The 25,510-nt window shown below is 45.8% G+C and overlaps 1 protein-coding gene across 5 annotated transcripts in view; it reads right to left on the reverse strand.

Annotated features, from left to right (window-relative positions):
* Ablim3 (actin binding LIM protein family member 3) overlaps window positions 1–25,510 on the reverse strand; it is a 115,461-nt gene that overhangs the window by 46,776 nt on the left and 43,175 nt on the right. For all 5 annotated transcript variants that reach the window (XR_013046137.1, XR_013046136.1, XM_006985157.4 and 2 more), the window contains 3 exons: window positions 11,858–12,041; window positions 10,039–10,151; window positions 3,736–3,862 (listed from right to left, as the gene is read on the reverse strand). Coding sequence is in view for 3 of the 5 variants with exons in the window: in XM_006985157.4 (XP_006985219.1) it covers window positions 3,736–3,862; window positions 10,039–10,151; window positions 11,858–12,041 (424 nt within the window). In the remaining 2 variants the exon portion in view is untranslated. The remainder of the gene's footprint in view (window positions 1–3,735; window positions 3,863–10,038; window positions 10,152–11,857; window positions 12,042–25,510) is intronic.

Consider the following 25,510-nt stretch of genomic DNA (forward strand, 5'->3'; position numbering starts at 1 on the left):
AATGCTTTTCAAAATTAAACTGCCTCTCAGCTCTACAGGTAAAGAGAATCCAGGGAATCTGCATCCGGTGAGGTCCCTAGGCACTGATGGAACCACTGTTCTGGGCTGTCACTTTGGATGTCTTCTCTTTTTCCCTTCCCCTTCCCCATGAGTTATCCAGACCCACCTACTTCCCTTTTCTCAAAGGACTCTTTTGAAAAATCATTTAAGACACAATTTAACACACATTTTGTTCCCTGTAGAAAATATAATGTTTGTACATGGTACAGCATTCTCAAAATGCATAAGGGAAATGTCTCCCCTTTTCTTCTAGCCTGTCTTGGTTTCCTTTCCAGGGTGTAAGAATGTGATCAGTTTCACACAGACCCTTAAGAGTTCCTCCTTCAACCAAAAATTTTTATCCATAACTGAGAGAACCACTTGGCTGAGCTGATGGACCAGCACCTAAGAAGAAGTCTCCCATGAGCACTGTTTATATGCTGTGTCTATCCAGTACTCGGGCTCAGTGGACAGAGGTCAGATTGCCGTGTGTGTGTGTGTGTGTGTGTGTGTGTGTGTGTGTGTGTGTGTGTGTGTGTGATCCCATAGTAGGCACGTGGATATCAGGGTAACTGTGGAGTTGGCTCTCTCTTTCCACTTTTACATTAGTTCCAGGGATCAATCTTAGGATTGAACTCAGGTGCCGCACAGTCCCGTGAGGTAAGTGTCTATCCCCTGAGTTCTCTCAGCAGCCCCGCTAACGGCTCATTATCCTGTTCTCTACAGCTAATAGCTGACATTTCTTGCTTTGATAGTGATGTGCGTGGGTCACTTCATTTACGGCTTATGGCAGCCCAGGGAAGTCAGTATTATTAATTTCCCAGTGTGTGAATGAGCAAGCCCAAGTGTGAATAGGTAAGTAACTTCCCCAGGTCACCCAGGACCTGCTTACACTTGCGGCTCAAAACCCAGGTGGTCTGGCTTCTCCCCACATTTTCATGAGGGCTGAAGGAGATGGGCTCAGTACGCTAGGGTTTAGTCAGTGCCTGGCTCACTGCCACCACAGTGGCTGTGAGAGTCCTCAAGGAGACTTGTCCCACTTTTGGGTGGAGGGTGACAGGGCTTGGACACAGATAGACCTCAAGAGCAGGCATGCTATTTATCTATCTCCACCCAGAGCTCTATGAGGTAGCAAGGTGGTTAGCATTATCTGAAGTTAAAACAGCACTCATCATCGTCATCATCGGTGAGCCCAGGAAACCTCCCTGACTCTTTCAACTTCCCTGACCTCTAACCGAGTTCTTACTCTGTGGATGTAAGTGTGGGTAACTGCGCAAAGAAAAAAAAAATGTCCTCTTGGGAAAGATGCTAACACAACTTCACTTGGATTCCTGGGTTGGGGACACCTTAGGGAACTGGAAATAGACACAATTATAAACAGAGGCAGATGGGAAAGGACACATTTACCGTGTCCTTATTAGATATGGAACATAGAGCTCTGGAGTCATCTTATTAGCCCTGTTTTCACCAATGAGCAAAGTAAGACGCAGAGCTGTTGAGTCTGTGGCCAAGGTCACACAGGCAGGAGGATTTCTGCCTTGAGTATCTGTAATAGCTTCATGACTCCTACCATTCTGCTGCAGCAGGTGAGTGGCCCAGAGCCAGACTGCAGACACCCAGGGAGGGAGGTAGTCTAGGCTGGGGCTCCAGAGTTCTGTGCAAGTCCTTACTGCTCCAGAGAATTCTAACTTGGGACCAATGACTCTTGGCTGGCAATGTCCCACAGACATTCCTTACCCAGCATGCTTCGAGAGGAATGTCTAACACCTACTGACATGGCATCCAGGGCTTTCAGAGACTTGACTTCAGCTCACCTCTGCAGCCTGGCATGCTGCTTCACTTGTGTCCACACTTGCATTCCCAAAGAGGATGGTAGTGTTTAACCCATGCTCACCCTTCTGCCCTGGATGGGCAAGGATTCTACCTCCAAGCTTGACTTTCTATTTTGAATCTTACCCACTCCTTCAAGGCTCAGCTCAAACCTTCCACAAGGCTCTCACAGACTCCAGATGCCACTGGCAGCTAGTTAGAAGGGACCCTTCCTTTCTCTGACTGTCCATAGCCCTCTTTTTGCACCTTGGGCACAGGTGGGTATGTTTGGCCGGCAGCTACCTCCTCTTCCTGGACTTGTCCTTTGGAGGCCATCCTTTCCTACGTCAGTTTTCTAAGCGTCAACCAAGGCCTGCCTTAGGGTTGGGCCCTCCTGGTTAGTGTTTGAGCAGGAATGGGCAGGTGAAGCAAATCAGAGGCAGCCACGGTCTTGTGTGGCAGCCTCAGCAGAAAGGCCTCGCTTTTTGCTAGGCTTGCTGAACCGATGATCAAGACCCAGGCACCACTGGTGGTTTTCTTTGCTGTTTCATCTGCCTGGGAATAAATCTAATAGAGAGAAAAGCAGAGGAGGGAGGGAAGGATGGAGAGAGAAGAAGGGAGTAGGGGAGGAGAGAGACTCTTTTGGCGACATCTCTAGGGAGCTAATACACCTGTGACCTTCCCATGTCTGAGTCAAACGACCCAGTTGTTGCTTTTCAGTGTGTTGCATTGGGCTTTTGGTCATCCATGATGGATACTCATAATTCACAGTTTTTCCCCACCCACCCCTGGTGTCCCGATTCCTCCTGTCTACAGCCTGTCTCCCTTATTGAATGTGTCTCCACAGCAAACACCCCGTGTACTGTAGCGCTACAAGTTCACCGTCTCCTGGCTTTGGGCCAGTCATGGGGCAGGGCAAGTATCTGGGATCGGAAAGTGTCCCAGTGCTGAGGGGCGTTGCTCACAGTTGCCTTTGGGGATCTGAATATATACATGTGTGGTCACTAGAACTTGTCCAAAGCTTCCATGTGCAAGTCCCTGAGGTTGAGTCCTCTCCTCTGATAATTTTATTTATCTACCATCTCCTCCTATCTCAGTTAAACCCATGCTATAACTGTACTGACTTCGAGTCAGGCATTGTGTTAAATGCCAGGGATACAGCAATATCTAAATCAAAGCCCCAGCCCGGGGAGGGACAGAGGGTAAAACTGTCACCGCGCAAGCTGCTTACTCCTATGAGTATCTGTACCACGAGAAGTTTTTTGTTTTGTTTTGTTGTTTTTTATTTTGGAGACATGGTCTCTCTATTATAACTCTGGCTGTCCTGGAACTCACTATGTAGACTAGGCCGGCCTTGAACTCACAGAGATCCACATGTCTCTGCTGCTGAGTACTGGGATCAAAGGCGTGTGCCGTGCCTGACCATTGGAGGTCTTATGTCATAATCCATCCAAAGCTGTTTGTTAGTTCTTTGTACATAGTGAAAGCTCAGTAAATGGCAAACCATTTAACACATACACATTATTAAAACATACGTGTTATTATATATAATTATAAATGCTGGTAGCCTGTGTAAGAAACGGAGCAGTCTGAGGGTAGGCATGGAGGAATGGGGGTGGGGAGAGACAGCGTGAAGCCACCTCTGAGTTGGAAGCATAGTGAAAGAAGGGAAGCGGCCACAGGGGAAGACCACCAGTGCATCATGGGAGATAACAACATGGGAAGAAGGCCTGAAGGTAGAAAGAGGCTGGGAGAGTGGCCAGTGTGGCCAGTGTGGCTTCCAATGGCTGTGATGAAGGGTGATGATGAAGGGCGAGGACAGTGGGACAGGCCTTCTAGGATGTAGAGGCCCAGGTAGCCCAGGTGGAGAGAGGGCGAGAGACTCACTTGCTAATGTACTCCCCCGTCAGGATGACACTGCAGGTCTGGCATTTGAAACAGCTGACGTGCCACTGCTTGTCCAGGGCCAGGAGTGACTGGCCGTGCTTAATCTCCTCTTTGCACCCAGCACAGTCTGAAAAGACAAAAGGAAGCAGAACATCTTGGGTCCCTTTGACTTCCTGCCGTCATCCCATGCCAAGGGAACCCATCCATGGAGGCCATTTTTTTCCCCCACGGGTGGCCACCCTGGTACTGCCAGGACCCAGAGACACTACCAGGCAAGAGGAAAGGTTGCCAGAGCTCCGACCTGGGGACAAAGGACCGTGGAGTGAGGAGGAAGGAACGGGCTCCCCTCACTGCTCACCATGGCCACCATTTGTCCAAGCTTTCTCCCGTTCATCACCCAGTGCCTGACCTATCTGCACCACCTCGGAGCTCGAATATTGCCCCATCGCAGCCCCCATCTAGACCATGGAACTTCACCACGATCTCTGCATGGTAACATTTGAGAAGCCCCGTTTCTGGAGACAGGCTGCATCTTTCCATTCCTCTTTAGGCAAGGTTACTCTGCTCCGTCAAGCTGACTGGGTATAGAACCCTATGGAGGCACACATTCAGATGCGAGGGTATTTCCATAGAGTTTGAATTGATGGAGGGAGACGCTGCCCTGAGTGTGACCGGCACCACCCTGTGGGCTGGGATCCTGGACTAGGTAAAAAAAAAAAAAGAGAAAAGGAGAAAGCTAGCTATCCGATGCCTGCATTCTCTTTCTCTGCCATTCTGTCTGCTGAGATGTGTGGGCGTGGCCACTGCCTCGGCTGCCATGTCTCCCCTGACATAATGAACTATATTCTCTGAGCCATGCGCCAAAAGAAATCTTCCCTTATTAAATGGCTGCTTATCAAGTATTTCACCACAACCAGGACACGAGTAACCAGTGAGAGGCCACTTGTGTTCTGTGCTAAGTCTATTTTCTGGCCTCGCCTGGTGCTAGGCACAGAGTGGGAACTCAGAGGGTATTTGCTGAAGAAAACACGAATGACTGGATCTCACCGTGCTCAGGCAAAAGGAGGGAATTTACCATGTAAATTCCCCAGCATGAAACGATCAGAGTCCGAAAAGGCTGTCCCAAACCAGAAACAGATTTTCCACTCCCGGTCACTGTCACCCTGAAACCATGGCTGGGACAGAGAGTTGGTTGGAGCCCAGTGGTCTGGTCTGTCTATTGTTCAGTGGATGTAGAGAGGGGTGGGGAGGGGCAGGAAATGCAGCCAGCATCCAAGGTCCTTGGGAAATGCTTGGAATTCAGGCCTTGTTGATCAGATGGTCCACTTGAGAAGAGGAAAATGGTCACCAGGGCAAAGTTTATCAGAGGTCAAACCTCCTTATTGGCATTATAACACACACACACACACACACACACACACACACACACACACACACACACTTTGGAACATATGAGGAGAGGCCACATATAGACTTGGGGGAGCCTGGCTGGACAGTCCTTCATCTGGTCCTGGAAGAGGAGATGGTGTGTCTAGGAAGGGTGGGTGGTGTGTTTTGAAGGCTGTGGGAAGCATCTAGGACTTGATCCATTTGCAGAGTCAATTCCTACAATACCGAACACTTAGCTGCCGAGTACCTTTCTAACACCCCTGAGCATTAGCTGGGGCAGGAAGGTCTCCAACTGCAAAATGCTTTAAGCCTTCAGATAGGCTAGAGGACAAGGAGTTTGGAGATTTATCTCTTTCCCATTCACTTTTCTGGAATCCGTATGTAAGTCTCCCTGTAGCACCCAGCACCCTCCCTCCCCCAGTACAACCCTAACAAAAACAAAATAGTACACAGAGGAGACACCTGACCTACCAAAGCCATTGAATTTTGAAACCTGCAATTTTATTTTGTTTTTCAAAATTCAATGGCTTTGGTAGGTCAGGTGTCTCCTCTGTGTATAGACGGACAGCCTCCGGTCACACTTTCTAGGTCACAAATATGACACTTGCGTGTCTGTGGCACGCAACAGGACCTAACAATTACAGAGGGGCCCCAAGTTCACAGAGCACTAGGCCAAGTTTCCCAGCCACACAGGTGGTGCCTGTTTTATCCTTTATCACATGCCAAAGGCTCAGCCCTTCTTGAGTTAGTTTGTGCCACGTTGGGACAGGCATGATTGTCAAGGATGTCTCCCTTCTGTGGAGCTAGGGTCTGACCCTGTCACACTTCTATTCTATATATCCATTAACAATCTTCTCATTTCCTTCATGACAGTTCCTTCAAATAACTAAAGGCAACCATGGTCTGTCTCTCTCTCTCATCCCTCATGCCTTACATTTCACTTGATGTGGTCATCCACATTCACTTGAGAACTCCATGTGGCAGGCATCATATTAGCCGTTAACACGGCTCTCTGACTCTTCCATAGGGCTTCCTTGGTAGCTGGCTGTTTGCAGAAATGGGCATTCCATTCCAGTAAAAGTACCATTTCTTGAAGCGATAGGGACACACGTGAGATGAATTTGGCACTCTGAGCTACATACAGTTGGGAGCTGGTGGCGTGGAATGGCTGGCTGGAGGCTGGGCTGAGAGCGTAGCGTGAGTAGTGAGAAACTGGCCCAGGCAAGAGTCATCGGCAGGGTAGGCTGGGGGTAAGGTGAGGGTGTGGGAGGGGGGAGAATAGGGGAACCCATGGCTGATATGTAGAACTGAATGGTATTGTAAAATAAAATAAAATAAAATATAAAAATAAAAAATAAATTAATTAATTAAAAAAAAAAAGAGTCATCGGCAGCCTCAGTTACTCTTCTCAATGTCTTCCCTACAACCAGGTCGGGATAACTTTATTATAATAACATTATAACGCAGGCCTCGCACAAGTGATTGTTCTCTTTCACGTTCTTGTGTTTTTCACCCACATCCCATGTATTGCCAAATCTCTGCTCTGGAGCCTGAGTAATTCTCCTTGGTAGGGAAGCCCTGCTTCTTCCTTTCGAGGGTTCTGGGATGCCCTTCATTTGTGGCTTTTCTTACCACGTTCCTCTGCTGGTCTTCCACTGTACTGGCATGCTGTTTTCTGGGATTTCTCCTCCCTTTTCCTTCTTCCAGTCTTGTCCACTGGTGGGCACACCCCTCTGGGAGCCCGTGGGTCTGGTGCCATAAGCAGGGTTGGGAGAGGCACTCCCTATCCTTGGTGTTGGTTTTTTTTTTTTTTTTTTTTTGCTGAGCCAGCTGTCCACTCCTCTCGATTCCAAAATTACAGTCTTCAGCTGGCGGAAAACACAGGGCCCCCACCTGTTTCTCTGCAATCTCTCACTTTATTAGCCAAGCCCCTAGAGATCCCATGCAGCCATTTTTAGTCTTCTTGCCTACATCATCCATTCCATTTAGGTCAGCGCAGGCCAGTGGGCTTTGGGAGGCACAGTAAGTTACTCTCCCCTTGCTTTAGGCCACCAGCCTAGGAAGACAGGGCCTCTCCATTTAGAAAGACATGCTTTTGACAGAGGGTGTTAAGGGGATAGTCTTAGAGCCAGATCTCACGCCTTAACATCAGCGTTACTTTGGAAAAGTCAATCTTTAAGCCTCGGTTTTCTTATTTCTCAAACAATTACTCTTATTACCTTCATAGACTTGTAATGATTAAATGAGATACTGACTGTTCATTTATTGCAATGCCTGACCATAGAATAAATGCTGGAAATGGTGAGGGGATACACATGATGGTGGATTAGTGGGGATGGAGGAGTTGCTAGGGATGGTACCTGTGCTAGTTATGGCAATGACCAAGATGGTGATTGTGGTGATTGTGGTGGTGATGGTGGTGGTGATAATGCTGGTGCTGATGGTTCTCCTGGTACTGATTCTTCTTTATGAGACCCATGAGGAGGCATTTCTTTTCTTATGATAACACAATTGTTCCCTCTTGACAGTTCATGACTATTTTCCTCTGAGTAAACATTCTTGCTTTTCCAGAATATATGCACCCTACAGAGAGGAAACTTCAGACTCTCATAGCTTGAAAAAAGACTGTTATTTGTCCAGTTCCTTCCCCCTGGTAGGCTTTTCTCCATCTTTCGGATCTGGCTGTAGTTCTCTCTATTCTGTGGGAGCTCAGGAGACGTTCTCTAAGCCCTCTAGTCAGGGCGCCTTTGCATTTGCAGTCCAGTCAGGGTTCATCTTGGGGGAAAATACTCCAAAGAAAGATGCTCTTGTGGATCCATGGATGGATACCTTTATTTCTGAGATAAGCCAAGACCTTGGTTCCCCTGGACACTACGCAAATGCTCGCTTGTTCTTTCTTTCTTTTTTTCCTCTTTTAACGTTCCCTCATTTTTCTCACTATCCCAATCTGCAAAATTATGGGAGAGACATTTTAGAATCTCTCTTCTAAAAAAGTCTCTTCTAGAACTTGTTCCCAGATTAGACTTTCACTCAGTTGAGAAAGTCTACTCCTTGAATGAGAGACCCCAGTGCACAAAGAAACACACAGTGCACCCTAGAGAATTAACAGTGGACTCAGGGATCTTATTCTTGATGCTTCTTTGGTAAGCTTTCTACATTAAACTTTTCTCATTGCTGCAACCGAATACCGGAGAAAAACAATGTAAAGGAAAAAGGAGTCATTTTGGCTCATGGCTTTGAATGTTTCAGCTCCTTACGGTGGGCCATTTGTCTCTCCAGCCTAAAGGGCAATGCGGCCCACATTCTGGGTGAATCTCCCTCTTTGGTTAATTCTCTGATTTGTATTCATTTTAAGGTGTATCTAAACAGTCATGCTAACTTGATCCCTGTACAGGAACGCAGCTGCTTTTTACGACATCCCTTCGAGGATGAGAAGGCAACCCTGTTCTGTTTTCATAGCTGGGTAAATCAAGTCTCAGAGAGGCTACCAGACCACTTTATCTCCTGCATAAAGTTGGCAGCCTCTCAACTCAAGCTTGCTTCCCTCTGTTCTTCACACATGGGACTGGTCTCTGGGCTCCCAAGAGGCATAAGCCATTGGGCTCCAGCCCTTATCCTGGTCTCCAGTCTTTTTGTCATGGGGACATGATTTCAAGGAGTTATGAAGGAGAGCTGTGTGCACACTCAGCCACCTTGAGGTGAAACCTGGCCAGAGCAATAGATTGTTCTTGAGTATCATCAAGGGCACTGGAGGAAGAGCCCTGAACATCACATCCCAGGAACAGATCATACTCCACTAAAAGGAAGGGCAGGCAAGCGGGGGGGTGGGGGAGCCCATTCATCGCCTCCCCCATCAGCTCATCATGGCTAGGCAGACTGTAATGGAGCCCCTGGGAGCTGAGGGCTGCTGACGTAGAGTCTTCTTGGCTCACCCTCCTTGGTGTGATGCATCTCCAGCATGCTGACTGTGCTGGTGCCATGGCTGACTGCCTCTGTACCCACACAGGAATGCAGCATAGGAGGCTTAATGGGTTTTCATTGATTCTCTTGATGGGGCCAGCCAGAGTGTCATATGACATGAGAGATCACTGGAACTCAATGTGGTTTAGGAGGCCCAGGGGGCTGGGTCTGTGTGTACTGGTGGGTGCATGCAGTCCACAACTCTACAAGGACATCCAGGAACAGTGATTTAAACATCCGGCCACGACACACACTTGAGTGGATGGACTTCTGCGGAGTAGGGCTGCTGGAAGGCACACTCTCAACCTGTCCTTCCCCCTCACATCTGTGGCTTGATAAAGCACCACTCTTATGGCATGGCGGATGCCTTTCTCATGACTAGATGTCATTCTTAATCTAAGGAACAGCTAAGGAAGCACCCACAAAGCTCACGCAGAATGATGACATCAGGATTCCGTTCCCACTGGTTCAAGATGAGCCCAGAAATACGTCTTTTCACAAGCTGATGATCTACAAGGCTGACATAGCGGTCCCGGAAACACACCCTGTGAGGCTCCAGCATAGCCCTTGGGACTTATTCCCAGGGCGCTCCTGACTTCTTTCACGAGATTTAACTGTAAATGCTTAGTGGAGCTTCTAAAAATTGAGAACTACTGGTAACAAAACACTCGACTGACCGTGTTGCAGTGCCCTCGGTACATAGGACCAGGAACCCAGCTCCTCCTGGAAAAGATCTACTCAAGCAGCTGGTAGGTGGCTCTGGCTATCACTGCTTAAAGCCAGGTAGCCCGTCTTCCCCAAATTGTGCTGGGGAGCTTGTGTCGGGGCTGTATGCCCACTGGGTCATGCTTCAGTATCCATCCAGGGTGGGAACCTCCCCCACTTCCTTCCAGGACAGAGTCCTTGGGAGAAACAGTGCTCATAAACAGAGAGGTGTCTATGGGGAGGACTCACGGCTTGGTCCACGGATCTTGATTGGCTTACTGCTGGTCATGGACTGGGAGCATGTCTGGCATACGCATTCTTTACCACTGAAGGTCACCTTATCTCCAATAGGGAAAGGCTTCCTGCAATGAAAGGAGGCAGAGAGTCGGTTTCTCCGAAGATCCTGTGGCTACCAGTGACTGCCGAAGCATGTGCTTGGCTCTTCTCTAAGACACGCAGCTTGCTCTCTAGAGCATCAGACAAAGCAAGTGCCATTCAGAGTAATAGACTCGCTAAAGCACTCGGGATCCAGGGGGCCAGAACTGGACCATTTGTTGGGCTATTTATATCACGTGACAGTGGCAAGTCATCCTGTGGCTGTCAGCTCCTGCTCCCCAGCTGTAACAGGGAGAGAGGAAACCCCTCCTCACAGAGTTTGTCCTATCCGCGCCCCCCCCCATCAAGAGACCATTCGGGCCCCAAACTTGCCAATTTCTCCTTTTCGCTCTCTAGACAGTTCTTGAAACCCTCTTCCTGATGAAAAGATTATCAGTCCCCACACAACATTTCCACCTCCTCCTCTGTGGTTGTTCTGTTTCTCCAGCCAAGCAAGGGGATCTCAAGCTCACACATCTGCCCACCCAGCAGAATGATAAACTACACACAGATCCCCAGCACCGCCACCAATGCTGAATGGTGGCTTTTGCTCATGTGGTATGGGGTACCTGTCCCGTGAACTCCCAGCTTAACCCCCACAAGTGGCCCCACTGTTTTTTTTATCCGCCACATGGGGCAGTGGAGGGAATTCTGGGGTGGGAATTTGGGTAGCTAGATCCTCACTGTCCCGATTTGTTATTCCTTTTTTTACACAACTATCAGTCAGAAATGCTAACTGGTTACTCTATTTGGCAACAAATCAGTGGTTACTTTATAGGGAAAAAATAATTAATCAAGACTTTCTTTTTCCCAAATAAAGATGCACATGCACTCAAATCATATTTTGCTTACGACTCAATTGGAGATGGCCATTAAATTTTAACACATTTGCGGGCAGGGCTGAAGTCTCCTTCATTTTGTTCCCATCTCCCTAATGTGTTGCTTGGCATGCAGCAGAGCCTTAGTGCACATTGCTAAGTTAACACACGGCTGAGCTGCCTGGCAGGAAGGCAGGCCGAGAGGAGCTGTCCCGAGAATGGTCGGATGACCGTGACAGTGGGAAGAGCAGGCACACTGCGGGGCAGCCGCTGGGCACAGGTCTCTGCATACCTCCCATTAGTCTCCTCCATGAAAGCCAGTGAGGCTGTGGCGGATTTGGCCTCCGTTACCACGGCTTACACAGAGGAGGCTTTTGACCTCCCTTATACTGGCTCACACTTACATACTAGGGTCATTCTATCAGCAAGAGATACTGCTGGGATGATGAAGGAAGGCTATCCAGGGACATCCTGTGGTACCTGAGGATGAGAGTGTGGAAGCCTGAGCCAGATAGATACTTGGCTTCCAGCCTGACTTATGCGGGGCAGGGAACTCAGTGGTTTTCTTGGAAGCCTTTTGAGGGGCAATGGAATGCTGCTGAGCATGGCGTTTGGAAACTTACCCTGATGTCACCATAGACACACTAGTGCTTTTACACCAGACTGCACATGACAAGACATTATCTAGCTGCCAGATGTTTGGAAAACCACAGCCCTACCAGAGCAGTCCACCCTCAAGTTTCTAGAAAGCCAGAGCCTCGTATAAGGCCTCTATGTTCCTGAGCTGCCTGGGAAAGGCCATATCTTCCTCTTCCCCAGGGCCTACACAGAGCTCCCCCCCCCCCCCCCCCCCCCCCGTCCCCTGGGACACTCACCTGCACAAACTGCACACGAAGCACTTAGGGTGGTAGGTGCGGCCCAGAGCGGAGATGACCTCACCGGTGATGAAGTCCCGACAGCTGTCACAGCGGGTGCCATACAGCTGCTGGTAGTCCTGGGTGCAGATGTACTCCTGGTTCTTGAAGAAGAAGCCCGACTGGGCCAGGCCGCAACCACACACTTGCAGAAACAAAGGAAGACACAGTGCAGGTTGAGTCCAGGGAGAATTTGCAAGCAGAAGATCCTTACCAGGGGCAAGGCTGGTGTCTGACGTTGTCATTAGGAGCCATGGGGTGGTGGCATGTCAGAGCTCATGGGCCTTTGGGTCACCTGCATTAGAATCATATGGAGCTCTTCAGAGGTAGATGCCTAAGCCTGGTTTGGATTCCCAGAGGCCAGGGCTGGATTTGCACTCTGCTCAGCTGATTCTGATGTGTATTCCCTAGAGATCATGGACACTGTACAGTACTCCAATGTCCTGTATTTCAAGGCCCTAGGACTCATGACATGCCACACAGCTGGTGGTATCATGAACCTGAGAAAGAATCACTCATTAAAAAATCTAGGAGCTTGCTCTGTGTTTGACTTCCCACCAGGTCACGAGCAATGTGGAGACCACAGGCTCCACATCCTTAAACAGGAGATAATCTGGTTTGGCAATGGGATGGGAAATGTGAGGTATCTGGTTGGTTCTTACTACAGCCAATCAGCAGGGTTGGGTCTGTTCCCAGACATGGATGCAAAATACACAATCTCTGAACTGCAGAGAGGTAAACGTATCTACAGAGAGAAGATGCCATGCATTATGGGTGATGGGGCGATGGGGTGGGTACAGACAGCGGGGGGGGGGGGGGGGAAGGGGGGAAGAAAGAAACCCTGTCAGTGTGGAGAGAGGGACTATGGGAGGATCCTTGGCTCAGGTGGGATCCAAGCGAACATGGAATGCAACAGAGCACAGAGGCAGGAAGTTGCCAGCCACAGCTGTGTGGGGTGGGACTGGGACACAGCGGAGTCTGAGGGAGTGAAGGGAAGTCACACAGGAAAAGATGGTTTCGGCCCACTAGGAGGAAGGCAACGGTCCAGTTTAACAAGTTCAGGTTTCGCATGTGTGGGATAGCTCCTGGGCTGTTGGTTGGTGCTGGGGGTGGTGGTGAGATATCCCAGAGGCTACAAGGCAATGTGGGCTTTGCCATTATTACTCTTGGCTATCCACCAGAACTTGATGGCTACACACTGTTGCTGAAAACAACACACACTTTGGTCACGGGACTCAGATATCAAGCTGATATTGATTGGGAAGCTTTCTCCAGCCTGGCATTGTGTAGAAATAAAGAACATTTGGTAAGAGAAAAACAGGTGAATTCGTAGGTATCCAAACAACTGAATTTATGGCAGGGGCGCAAGCCCCACCAGAGGAATCTGCTGTGTGGGAATAAGCTTGCCCCATAGGAAGTTAATTTATGAAATGACCGCAACAAGCTATGGAAAGAAGCTGTTTCTCCCATGGAAACGAAAAGAGTCCCAGAGACAAGGGAACCACAGTAAGCTGTACCAGTTCAGCTAAAACCAGAATGGGTCAGCCAGGAATCAAAGGAAGGTAACTGGAAAGCCCCTTGGGTCCTGTATCTTATGGCCCCCCTTGTCTGCACCTGTCTGGAGACTGTCTGGTAGCTTGGCTTTCCACACAGGCTGTCTTTGGGTGGAAAGGGCTGGATGATAATACAACTAGCCTAAAGAGTTACTGCTCTCTGTACAGCACCCAACAGGTACTCTGGTCTTTGACACGGGTTCCCTGAGGATTTTGGCATTTATAAGGCAGGTCAGTGGTAGGGAAACCAACACACTAGTTTCCAAGCCTGTTGATCTGTGGAGCTAGCTTGTAATGGGTGACATCACCTCAGCAAATACCATTTCATTACTGAGAGTTCTGCAAGAGAAGCCAGGCTGGAAAGTCTAGAGCAAACATATCTTGCCAGTGTTTGCTCACTTCTGTAGGCTGGCAGCAGGCTTAACAGGCAGGGGGGGACGGGCTGATCTAGGAATTAGATCACCCGGCTCTAGTCTCATCCCTGCCACTAAGTCTCTGGATGACCGTGAACTGGACCCTCTCCTTTCTGGGGCCTCAGTTTACTTCTGTACAAACTGAAGAGGCTGAAATTTTAGAACTGACCTCCTGTGGGTCCACGAGCAGAACTTGGGGCTTGCCGCCCATGTGTCTGAGCATTTTGAATTCGGTATGGAGTCTTGCTGGGCTAGGGGAAGGCAGGGTGGATGGTGGAGACCATGGTGACTGGAGGCCAGGAAGGGCTCAGCTTTCAGGCACCATGAAAATTCATCCTTTCAAACAATACCTGGCCTTGGGAGCAGGCACAGGCAGAGCACAGGCTGTTCTGGGCATGCAGGTGGTAGATCAATTGCTTCATGGAATTAGTTGGGTCATGGCCTACTACCTCATTGGAAACAGCTCCTGTTTTTTCCCTTCTTTTTTTTTTCTCCTTTGTTTTCTCTGCCAACTCCACCTCCAGAGGCATCTCTCCCAGTGGAGAAAAACCAGGAGGCCATGAGAAAACTCGGAACAATCAGTTCCTTCATTTCCTCCAAGGAGCTTGAGGAGGAAGTTTCTGGTAGGAAGGATGTAAAAGTGGATAAGAATCTTAGGGACTCCTGGAAATACAGTAGGGAGCAGGGATGGGAGGCAAGGAGCAAACAGGAGCAGGACAGCAAATATGGATGAGGCCAGGCAGAGTCTCACACATGGCACATGCTATATGAAGAACTTATGAGGATACGTACATCTGGGTAGCCATTATGTGCGCGCGCACGCGCGCACACACACACACTACACATCACAACACACATAAAAGTCTAATGATTAAAAAACAACCACTTGGGGCTGGGGAGATGAATGGGTAAAGCCACTGCTACCTGGCCGTGAGGACCTGAGTTTGGATACTCAGAACCCATGTAAGGCCGGCCGGGTGGAGCACATTTATAATCCCAGCACTCTTACAGTGAGATGTGAGGTATAGAGAGCTGGCCTGGAGTATGCAGCAATGAACAAGAGAGGAAATGAGGTTGTCCTCTGACCTCTGACCTCTACTTGTGGACACACACACTTTTCTCTCTCTCTCTCTCTCTCTCTCTCTCTCTCTCTCTCTCTCTCTCTCTCTCTCACTCTCACTCACTCAAAGGATAAAAACAAAGCCGAAGCAGGTCATATGGCTGGGCAGCAAGAAAGATAGATTCCCACACACTTAGAACTGCTTGTTGAAAATGCACATGAATGCTAGCTGTGAACACACTACCTGGAAGCAGATCTCACGCACAGCCATAGCATATGCCAAAGAAAAATGTACTATTTTGCAGGTCGCTGGACTTTTGTCGATGGTCCTTGTCTACATCTCGAGTGTTGCCTAATTTAAAAGTTCCCTCCCTTCTCTGTAGCTCCTTTGTAAGATGAGGGGGCTAGCTTGTTACTATGGAAATACCAGGTGTGCGAGTCTAGGATTCTGCCAGAGCAATCAAGACGTTCAAGACTAGATTTTATAAAATTTCAAGCTTATAGTTAGAAGGGCCTGGAGGTCAATCTAATTCAACATTTGAAATATTTTAATTGTGAAATATATAACACACAGAAAAATACATCTGCACAGTTTAAAGAATAATTGAAACATATGTCCACACACCTCTACCAAGTCTCTGAATTAGGACATTCTCAGCACCCGAGGAACCTGTCTGTGGCTCCCTGCTAGTGCCCCTTTCCCACACAGTCCCTGATTGGGTGTTTATTATCCTTTTGCTTTTCTTTATAGATTTACCATTTATGATATGTCCACACATAACAGATCATTGAGTATAGCCTGTGTCTGAGCTTGACATTGCTGGACCCCTTCGCATGTACCCTTCCGTGCTTGCACAGTCTCTGGGGGCTGGGTACTTAGGTCACGTGGGGCGCACGCAGCTGCAGAGGCTGTCCCACGGCTGAGATCCATAGCTTTGGCAAGTACTGCTCTTATAAAAATGCTGCTACGAGCATCGCTATCTCTCTTCTAGTTTTTTTCCCCCTCTTTTTCTTAATTGATGTTCCCACCAGCAGATCCCATAGATCCTCATTACCACCAATACTTGGAGAGACCTGATTTGTCAACACGACACATGGGAAATGATACCAGAGTGTGACTTTAAATTTCTTTTTCCCGATGACTAGTGAATTTGAGAATATTTTCATATGTTTATGGGCCATTTGTATTTCCTGCACGGTAAAAGGCTAAAATCATTCACCCATTGAGGCTTTTAGTGGTGTTTTTTATCTCTTAGGAGCGGATCCTCTTCACTGTCACTGTTAACACCTGTAGTTCCAGTCCTCTCACTTTGTGTTTTCCGATGACGTCACATCCTCAGTTGTTTTTATGGGGGAGTGAGAAAGGGTTTATTTAGCTTACAGGTCCAGGTTCCAGTCCGTCATTGTAGAGAAGTCAAGCCAGGCGCTCAAGCAACAGCATGTCCATAATCACATCCACAGTCAAGAGCAGAGAGAATAAATACACCTGCCTTTCCCAGCTTGCTTGTGCTTAATAGCCTGGACTGAGTATTCAGTGAGTTTTCTCCACTCTTATCCAGTCCAGGGTCCACCTGAGAAAGGGTGTCTCTACCTACCCCAGGGTGGGTCTACCTCCCTCAATTAACAATCAAGACAAACCCCCATAGACATATCCACAAGCCACCCTGACCTAGACAATTTCTCACTGTGATCTCCTTCCGAGGTGATTCTCTATTGTGACAAATGAACAGTTAAAATTATTCAGAGCAACACGTGTCTGTAAGATGCTCAGCCATGAGCTTTATCATTGAAGACTCTGGTGCACAACCTCAGTTTTTATGTTGTTAATTTACCATTGTTTTCTTTATGGCTTGAATGCTCTGTACCTCATTTAAGAAACGCTTCTCTACTCTGAAATCCTGAAAGGATGCCTCGATGTTGTTTTCTAGACGTTTAGTTGTATTGCTTTTCATATGGCTGCAGTCCACCCATCTGGAATCAACATTAGTGAGGAATATACAGTAGGGATTCAATTTCCCCCACATGGATAGTTAATCATGCCTGTGCTGTTTATGAAGCAGCTTAATTGTTCTCTACTGATCAGCAACAGATCTGTTTCCTTATGCTCTTTGTTCTGGTTCTATATTCAGTTCTGCTGGCCTATCTAACCATCCTGATTCCAAGGCCCTGTATGTCAATAACTTCCACACTAACAATAAGCAGTGATAGCTGGTTGGACGGGCTCTTGACTTTGCTGCTGTTCTTCAGGGACGTGGACAATCACAGACCTTTTGCCAAGATTTCAATTTTAACAGACTCCTAATTTCCATGGGAGACTTTATGGTATGCACTAGAATTGCTTTGAATCTATAATTTATCCAGTATGGCACAGTGATCTTAAATTTATATTTTTAGGTGCATTTATTTGATTTTGTATGTATGAGTGTTCTGCCTGCATGTATGCCTGTATACCACGTGCATGCCTAGTGCCCTCAGAGGTGAGAAGAGAGCATCAGATCCCCTGGAACTGGAGTTACAGATGGTTGTACAGGCATTAGGAACCGAATCCTGGTCTACAAGAACAAATGCTCTTAACCACTGAGCCATCTCTTCAGCGGGCCTCCTTTCCTCTGAAGTTCCCTAGAGTTTGGGTTTCGATGGCTGTACCTTGTGGCACTGATTAACCTGCTCCCCACATTACACTTCTGTGGCTTGATAGTTAAGTCTAGAAGTGCCAGTAGATGTTTGGTTCATTACACTTTAATGGTTTGGGGTGGGGGCGTGGGTAGAATAGGCTTGACTACCACTGTCTTGACACATTACTTCATCAGGGTGTGGGGGTAGAATTGGCTATTGATTACCACTGTCTTGATACATCATTTCATCAGAGGTCTGGGGTGAGGACATGGGTAGAATTGGCTATTGACTACCACTGTCTTGATACATCACTTTATTGGAGGTTTGAAAATTAAGATAGTCTACTTATCCAGTTCTTTGCTGCTGACCCTCCTTTCCTTTTGAAAAAGAGTTTCAGCTACAGATCCAGTGGTTCAATATCTTGGGGGGAGCTGCAGGACCACTCAGCTTTTAACATTTTTTAAAGCTAAGGTTTAGTAAGTTTCACTTTGACGGGATTAATTTTTTTACCCAAGTTTTCAAATCTATTATTCTGAACTGTTGCTAACATGTTATGTCTTCACTACAATGGCTCTTGCAGTATCTTTCTTCTTTAACGTTGTCCACGCGCATACTTCCTCTTTCTTCTTAGATGGTTTTCAATCTCTTTGTCCATTTAACTTGTATTTGGAAAGAGCTCTCTTTGGCTTTGTTCTTCTGTGGTTGCCAGTGGTGTCTACCATTTCCTTCCTCTTGTTTCCCTCAACCTCACTCTGCTTTTCAAACTTGTAAAATGGGGTATTTGGTGCCCTAGTGTTCAAACTTCTTTTCTGTTATGACTATTTAAGGCTCTATGCTTTTTTCCTGAGCACCACTTAACCTCTCTCTCTCTCTCTCTCTCTCTCTCTCTCTCTCTCTCTCTCTCTCTCTCTCTCTCTCTCTCTCTCTCTCTCTCTCCCCCCTCTCTGTTTTTTGAGACAGGGTTTCTCTGTGTTGTTTTGGTGCCTGTCCTGGATCTCACTCTGTAGACCAGGCTGGCCTTGAACTCACAGAGATCTGCCTGGCTCTGCCTCCTGAGTGCTGGGATTAAAGGCATGTGCCACCACCACCCGGTCACTTAACATTTCTAATATAAGTATTTTATACATCATATCTTTATCTCTCATCACTGCTAAGCATTTTCTATTTTCCATTAAGATTTTGCTGATCATTGCATCTTATATCTCATTTCTTCCATCTTGGAGTCTTTTTCCTTCTGCCTATATAACACACTCCAAAATTTCATTTAATGAGGGTCTGTGGAAATAAAATTCAGCTTTTGTCTAAAAATGTTCTTTGAAAGCCGGGCGGTGGTGGCGCACGCCTTTAATCCCAGCACTCGGGAGGCAGAGGCAGGCGGATCTCTGTGAGTTCGAGGCCAGCCTGGGCTACCAAGTGAGCTCCAGGAAAGGCGCAAAGCTACACAGAGAAACCCTGTCTCAAAAAACCAAAAAAAAAAAAAAAAAAATGTTCTTTGAGTAGTCTCAATGACATACAATTCCATGCTATAAAATCCAACTATTTAAAATGTATACTCAGCCATATTTCATATACTTTAGTATATTTGGTATTTTCAGCACATCCAAAATACACTATAATACCATTAATATCAGTACTTACATTTCCACAACCTCTTCCAACCAGTAATCTTGCTTATTCTGAGTATTTCATGTATGTAGTTTGAAATACATATTTGTGATGGGTTTCCCACATGTTTCAAAGGTTTGTTTACATTGGAGAATGTATTTCATTTCGTTTATTGATGAATAATATTCTATTGTATAGACAGAATCTATTTATCAGTTCATCAGCTGATGGCTATATGATAATTCCCTTTTCAACTACTATGAGTAGGACTGCTATGAACATCATGTATAATGCTTTGTGTGGAAATATTTTTACTTCATTTTTTTGTATATGTGCATGTGTTTGCATTTGTGTATGTGGGGGATGTAGGTACCAGTGTGTATGGCACAGGTGTAGAGGTCAAAGGACAACCTTGGCTGTTGGTCCTTAATTGCCTTCTAACTTCTGTTTGGCCTGCAGCTTTTCCACACGGCAGGCTAGCTGGTTTCCGAGCTCCTAGGAATCCACCTGTCTCCACTTCCCCTCTCACCATCTCTTGGATTAATTGCATTTTACATGGTTTGGGGATCCAGTATTCACTCTTGACACTCATCTCCTCAGACTCTGTTTTCATTTTTTCTTAAAATGAAAGACCACCTAGGACTGGAATTTTGAATTCTATGCTTAATCTTCTGAGGAATTGCCAGACGTCTCTAAGACAGCACAATTGTTTATATTCCCAACACACAAGGGTCGCAATGTGTCTACATCCTCCTCAACACTTATATTGGGCTTTTCTGATTTTAGCCATCCTTGTGTATGGGAACTTGTGTGCCTTGTGGTTTGATTTGCTGTCTTTGAATTCTAATGCTACTGAGCATTTTTATGTGTTTATGGGATATTTGCATAACTTCTTTGGAGAAATGTCATTTCCTTTGCCCATTTTGAAACTGGGTTATCTTTTTTTGTTTGTTTGTTTTTTTGTTTTTCGAGACAGGGTTTCTCTGTGTAGCTTTGCGCCTTTCCTGGAACTCGCTTTGGAGACCAGGCTGGCCTCCAACTCACCGAGATCCGAATTCCTCTGCCTCCCGAGTGCTGGGATTAAAGGCGTGCGCCACCACTGCCCAAAAGTTTGGCAATTTTTTTTTGTTTTGTTTCCCGAACCCAGGACCTTGGGCTTGTTAGGCAAGCGCTCTACCACTGAGCTAAATCCCCAACTTATCTTTTTTTTTTTTAATCATTACATTGTAAAAATTCCTTACATGGGTTGGGCACAGTGTTTGATCAGATATCTGATGAGTAAATATTTTATTACATTTGGGCTGTTATCTGTTCACATTAAGAGTGTATTTAGTCCAGGCATGGTACCATACTCCTTTAATCCTGGCTCTTGAGAGGCAGAGGCAGGTGGATCTCTGTGAGTTCGAGGTCAGCCTTGTATAGATAGGGAGTTATAGGTTAGCCAGGGCTATAAAATGAGACCTTGTCTCAAAAAAGAAAAAAAAAATAAAGCTTTGATGATGTTTAATTGGCCTGTTTTTCCTTTGCTGAATCTCCTTTTCATGTTATCTGAGAAGCTGGTGCCCTGCTCAAGGTCACAACAATTTACTCATCTATTTTCTCTTTAAAATTTTACAGTTTAACCCATATGTTTGTCTTTGAACCATTTTGAGTTAATTTTTATGTTTGTAAGAAACAGTCTATTTTCTGTCTTTCTTTTTTGTCTGTGAATAATCAGTTTTCCTGGAACCATTTATAGAAAGATTCTTTTTTTCCCGATTAAATTATCCTGGCACCCTTGTTGAAAATAAACTGGCCATAAATATAAAGGTTTATTTCTGGACACTTGATTCTATTTTATTGATTGGTATGTCAATCCCTGTGCATGCACCACACTGCATGTTTATTAGCTTTATTTGCAGCACGTTTTAAAAGTGAGAAATGTTGGGTCCTCAGTGTTCTTTTTCATTGTTTGCTCTTTGTAAATTGATATGAATTTTATGGACTGATTTATGCTATCTTGAAATGCATATGCTGAAGCTTTACCCCCCAACTCTGATGGTATTTGGGGATGTGGTTGTCATAAGATAATTAGGTTTAGGTTTAGATGAGGTCTTGAGAGTAGAGGCCTGTAAGCTGTGGCATTAGTTCCCTTATAAGGATCTCTCTCTCTCTCCCTCTCCCCCTCCCACTCTCCCTCTCCCTTTGCCTCTCCCTCTCTCTTTCCCTCCCCTTCCACCTTCTCTCTACCATGTAGAGATACTGTTGCTATGGTGGCTATCTGCAAACCAGGAGGAGATCTCATTGGAACCGAACACATCCCGATTTTGTACTATTCATTTTTTCAGAAATGTCAAAAAATACATTTCTATTTTCAAGCCACCCAGTCTGTGGTATTGTTATGAGAACTGGAGGTGACTAGACATTATACTATGTTGACCTAACTGACCTCGAGCTTTCTTAGCAGCATTACGGTCTAATTCATGAAGATGGGATGGCTGTCTGTTTGCTGTAGCAGTTTCTAGCTGTCATAATTTTTATGTTGTTATATTTATTTGTAAGAAGAATTTTTAAAAACTGTATTTATTGTGTGTTGTATGTGTGTGGGTGTGTATGACATAGTTGATGTGTGGAGGCCAGAGAACAACTTATGGAATCAATTCTCTCTTTCCACCACGTGGGCTCCGGGGATTGAACTCAATTTGGCAGATTCGTTGGCAAGTGCCTTGACCTACTGAGCCATGTCACCAGCCCCTGGAATTGTTTCCTCAGTTTTATTTTATTTTTAGCAGTGCTGGGAATTGAACTCAGGACCTGTGTATGCTAGGCAAGAGATCTACCGCTGGGCTATTACATCCCTAGCTCTCTCAAATTTGTTCATTACCAGTGCACAAACACACAAATGGTTGGAATATTGATCTTGTGTTCTGAAACATTTTTATTTATCAGTTTTAATAGTTTTTTTTATGTATTATGTATTACATAGGTTTGGCTATACATGAAATCATGTTATCTGCAATAGAAGCCGTTTTTATCCTTTCTTCTCAACTTACATACTTTTTAAATTTAATTTTCTTGCCTTACCCAGTATATCGTTGAGCGTTAGTGGTGAGATCAGACATTCCTATCTCGTTCTTTATCTTATAAAGAAAAATTCAGTCTTTTCACCAGTAAGTATGATGTTATATGTGGGGTTGCCTTTGTTCTAGAAAAATGTTTTTTTTATGAATACATAATCCTGCTTTGACAAGTTTTTTTTCTTCTCCAAAACATGAACAAGCATCCTACTGTTTTCCCGTTTGTTTGTTGATATTAAAGTGTCAACTGTCATTCTGTTTACCATTCATTTGCAGATGCTCTGTCTTTTATTTCTGGTTGCTTTTGAGATCACCTCTTTATCTTTGATGATCTGAGCTTTCACTGTGATGTATGTAGGCCGATTCCTTTATATTTTCCTGCAGTTTTATTATACACTTTTAGCTAATGTATATTCTAATACATACTCTACTCTCCGTTGTTTCTGCCACTTCTCTCCTCCATGATTTGCATTTCTTTTTGTCTCTGACTTACTCATTTTTTTTCTATGTTAATTCTTTGAAATCTGGCATAAAAGCTGGGTTCCTTCCAAAAGGATCATTATTTGCTTTTACTATTTTGTCAAGTGTGAAACTTCGTTTTGAATCATTGACGCTGGAAAACACCTGAACTGAGCTGAACTGAGCTACAGTCAAGATGGAAGCGCCTTCGCATTGAGTCACTGATACCACCTTGGAACAGCACTAGGTGCTGAAGACACACTTCAGAGTGGACCCCTACCCTGACCAGGAGGCTTGCAAGGAAGGTCCTGGCCACCAGACTCAACCTGGAGGAGCAAGCTGAGACTTAGTTCTAATGGTAGGAGCACGAGCCAAAGCAGAAGGGCACCACTGAGCATGCGCCCCATTTTATCCAGTCCAACCTTGCTCAACTAGCCAATTCGCATCCTTGAGCCCTTGCCCTATCCTACCCAACTCAGCCACTGGCCCTACCTTTTACTAGTCATTTTACCCTGAGTGCCTGCAATAAGGATGGAGAACCAGGGTCCTTTCCATCCATCCAAGAAGACCTCCTTGCTGGTCAGCAAGCACAGTTGCTTTTACTAGTGCCAGAGTGTGGGTCCAGATGAGAGTCTTCCTGCAACAACCATAACCCCTGGCTCCTCGAAGTTCTAGAAGCGTTAAGGAGGCTCAGAATCTGGTTATCAAGGTGATATGTCTCACAGTGAACCAATCTCCAAGGATTCCTGAATCTCTAGGGAAGGCATTCTGTAAACCCTGCAGAGCAGCATCTAATTCCCTCATCTGAAGGTGCCTTCTGAGAGGCTCACATACCCAAGGCTGGCCCCAGACTTAGTGTAGCTGAGGATGACCTCCAATCCCTAGTTTTTCTGCCTCTGCCCTCCCATTTTGGATTTTTGTTTTATTTTGTAGTTGTTTTGTTTCTGGTCTGGTATCTGAAGCCTCCACCTCTCAGGTGCCAGGCGGCTCAACAACTGTTGGTGAGATTTTGGGTTGTTTAGATTTTTTTCCATTATAAGATGTTTATTTTTCATTTAACACTCCTTTTATTTTTGGTCATCTCCTCTCCTCTGTGGAGTTTCATGCACCACCTTGCCCTAGGGTGTTTTTTTTTTTGTGTGTGTGTGTGTGTGTGTGTGTGTGTGTGTGTGTGTGTTTATTAACTCTTTTCAACCTCGCTTTGTTGGGACCTGTTGGGTTTTCATTTCTAGCCATGGCATATTAAAAATAAAATTATTCATAGGAACTAAAAATATACTTTGACTCATAAAATGTATACACAGTATGAGTCTCACCCATGAATCATGTAAAGGATGGATTCTCAACAGCTGCAGAGAAGTTTTAGTCCCTTGCACCCAGCAGTCAAGCTTCCTTGCCATCCTCTTTGCTTTTGAGAGCCATTTTCCCGTCATGCACTTCGAGTAGGCCCTCTGCAGGGCCTCTGCTGAGTGGTCTATTATATCCCAGCTTTGGTGGCTCTGGCATGGTCTGTTTTTCTCCATGATCCACGTAAGCTTGACGTCTCCAAGGCTTTGCACAAACCATGGGGATGAAATCTAGCACTGGCTGTTCTTCCAGCAACTCCCCTGACTGTTTCTGACCTCTGCGGATTCCTTCCTTTTATCTCAGCACAGTACAGCGTGTTGGAAGAGTTGCAAGAGGCATGTGTAGACATTTTAGAATTGTAAACGAGGAGCCTGTTGAAGGCAACGAATCTCCTTCCTTGTTAGTGAAGGAAACCCAAATCCTATCATTTGTTTTACCACCAAGCAGCTGACCTAGAAATATTCAGAAAAAATAATGGCCTATTTTCCTCCTTAAAATCTCCATCAAAGGAGACTCTATAACCGCCTTGTGGGGATTGTCAACACGGCCAAATGATTCCCTTCTCTGCATTCACACCCTTGAGATCCGAGGCTTCAGATTTCCCCACAAGAGGCAAAGTTTCTCCAGGAGCTTGAGTCTGGCTTGGCTCTTGGCTTGCTTTGTCAATAGTAGGACATTAACAAGTATGGGCCAAGCTGGGGTGTGAAAGGTCTTGATTACTGAAGTGTATCCTCTTGTGCTCCGAGATCTGACGCCATCACATGCAGGAGGCCAGGCCAGCCTGCTGGAAGTGAGAAGCCACGTGCAGGCACTGGCCCAAGGTTACATTTTGTTGTGAGCAAAAAGTAACTGCTCTCTTCAGAAAATTAATTGCAGAGCTACACATCCCTCCCTTATGACATCTTTATTGCTTTTACTTTCTGTCCTGCCCCAATTTCTGAGATGTTGAAATAGTCACTCACCAAAATACTTGTATAGCTCAACTGTAGAAAAGGATTTCCCAATTCTTAATATAAATATAAAATTTAAACCACACAAATTAAGACATATCCTATATATGCTTCTATAAACAAATTGGAGAACATGAAATACATACTGCTCAATGGAAAGCCCAATTGGAGCATAAAGAAAGGAATTTAGGATTCTTTTCTGTGGCAAGGGAAGCCAATCGCAGATACATGAGACTGGAGGTAATTATTGATAAGAAGAAATCTGGAAGTTTCCACTGACCATAAATTCAATATAAGTCCTTAAGAAATCAAGTCAGTGTGAGTCCCATTGACAGAAACATAGTGCTTGCTGTATTTGTCCCACCTTGAGAACTGTGACATATTCTGGGGATCATGAGTTAAGACTAATATTGACAACCTAGAATGGACCAAAGAGGAAGCCTCAGGATAATGACACAGTAGGAGCCATTTCAGATGAGGCTCAATTTGACGACCTGGGATATAATTTGTCTTGGGAAGACCTGGATACAAGTATCGGAAGGGCAGTCACGGGAA

This window comes from Peromyscus maniculatus, chromosome 19 (assembly GCF_049852395.1).
Source record: "Peromyscus maniculatus bairdii isolate BWxNUB_F1_BW_parent chromosome 19, HU_Pman_BW_mat_3.1, whole genome shotgun sequence".
NCBI classification, from domain to species: domain Eukaryota; kingdom Metazoa; phylum Chordata; class Mammalia; order Rodentia; family Cricetidae; genus Peromyscus; species Peromyscus maniculatus.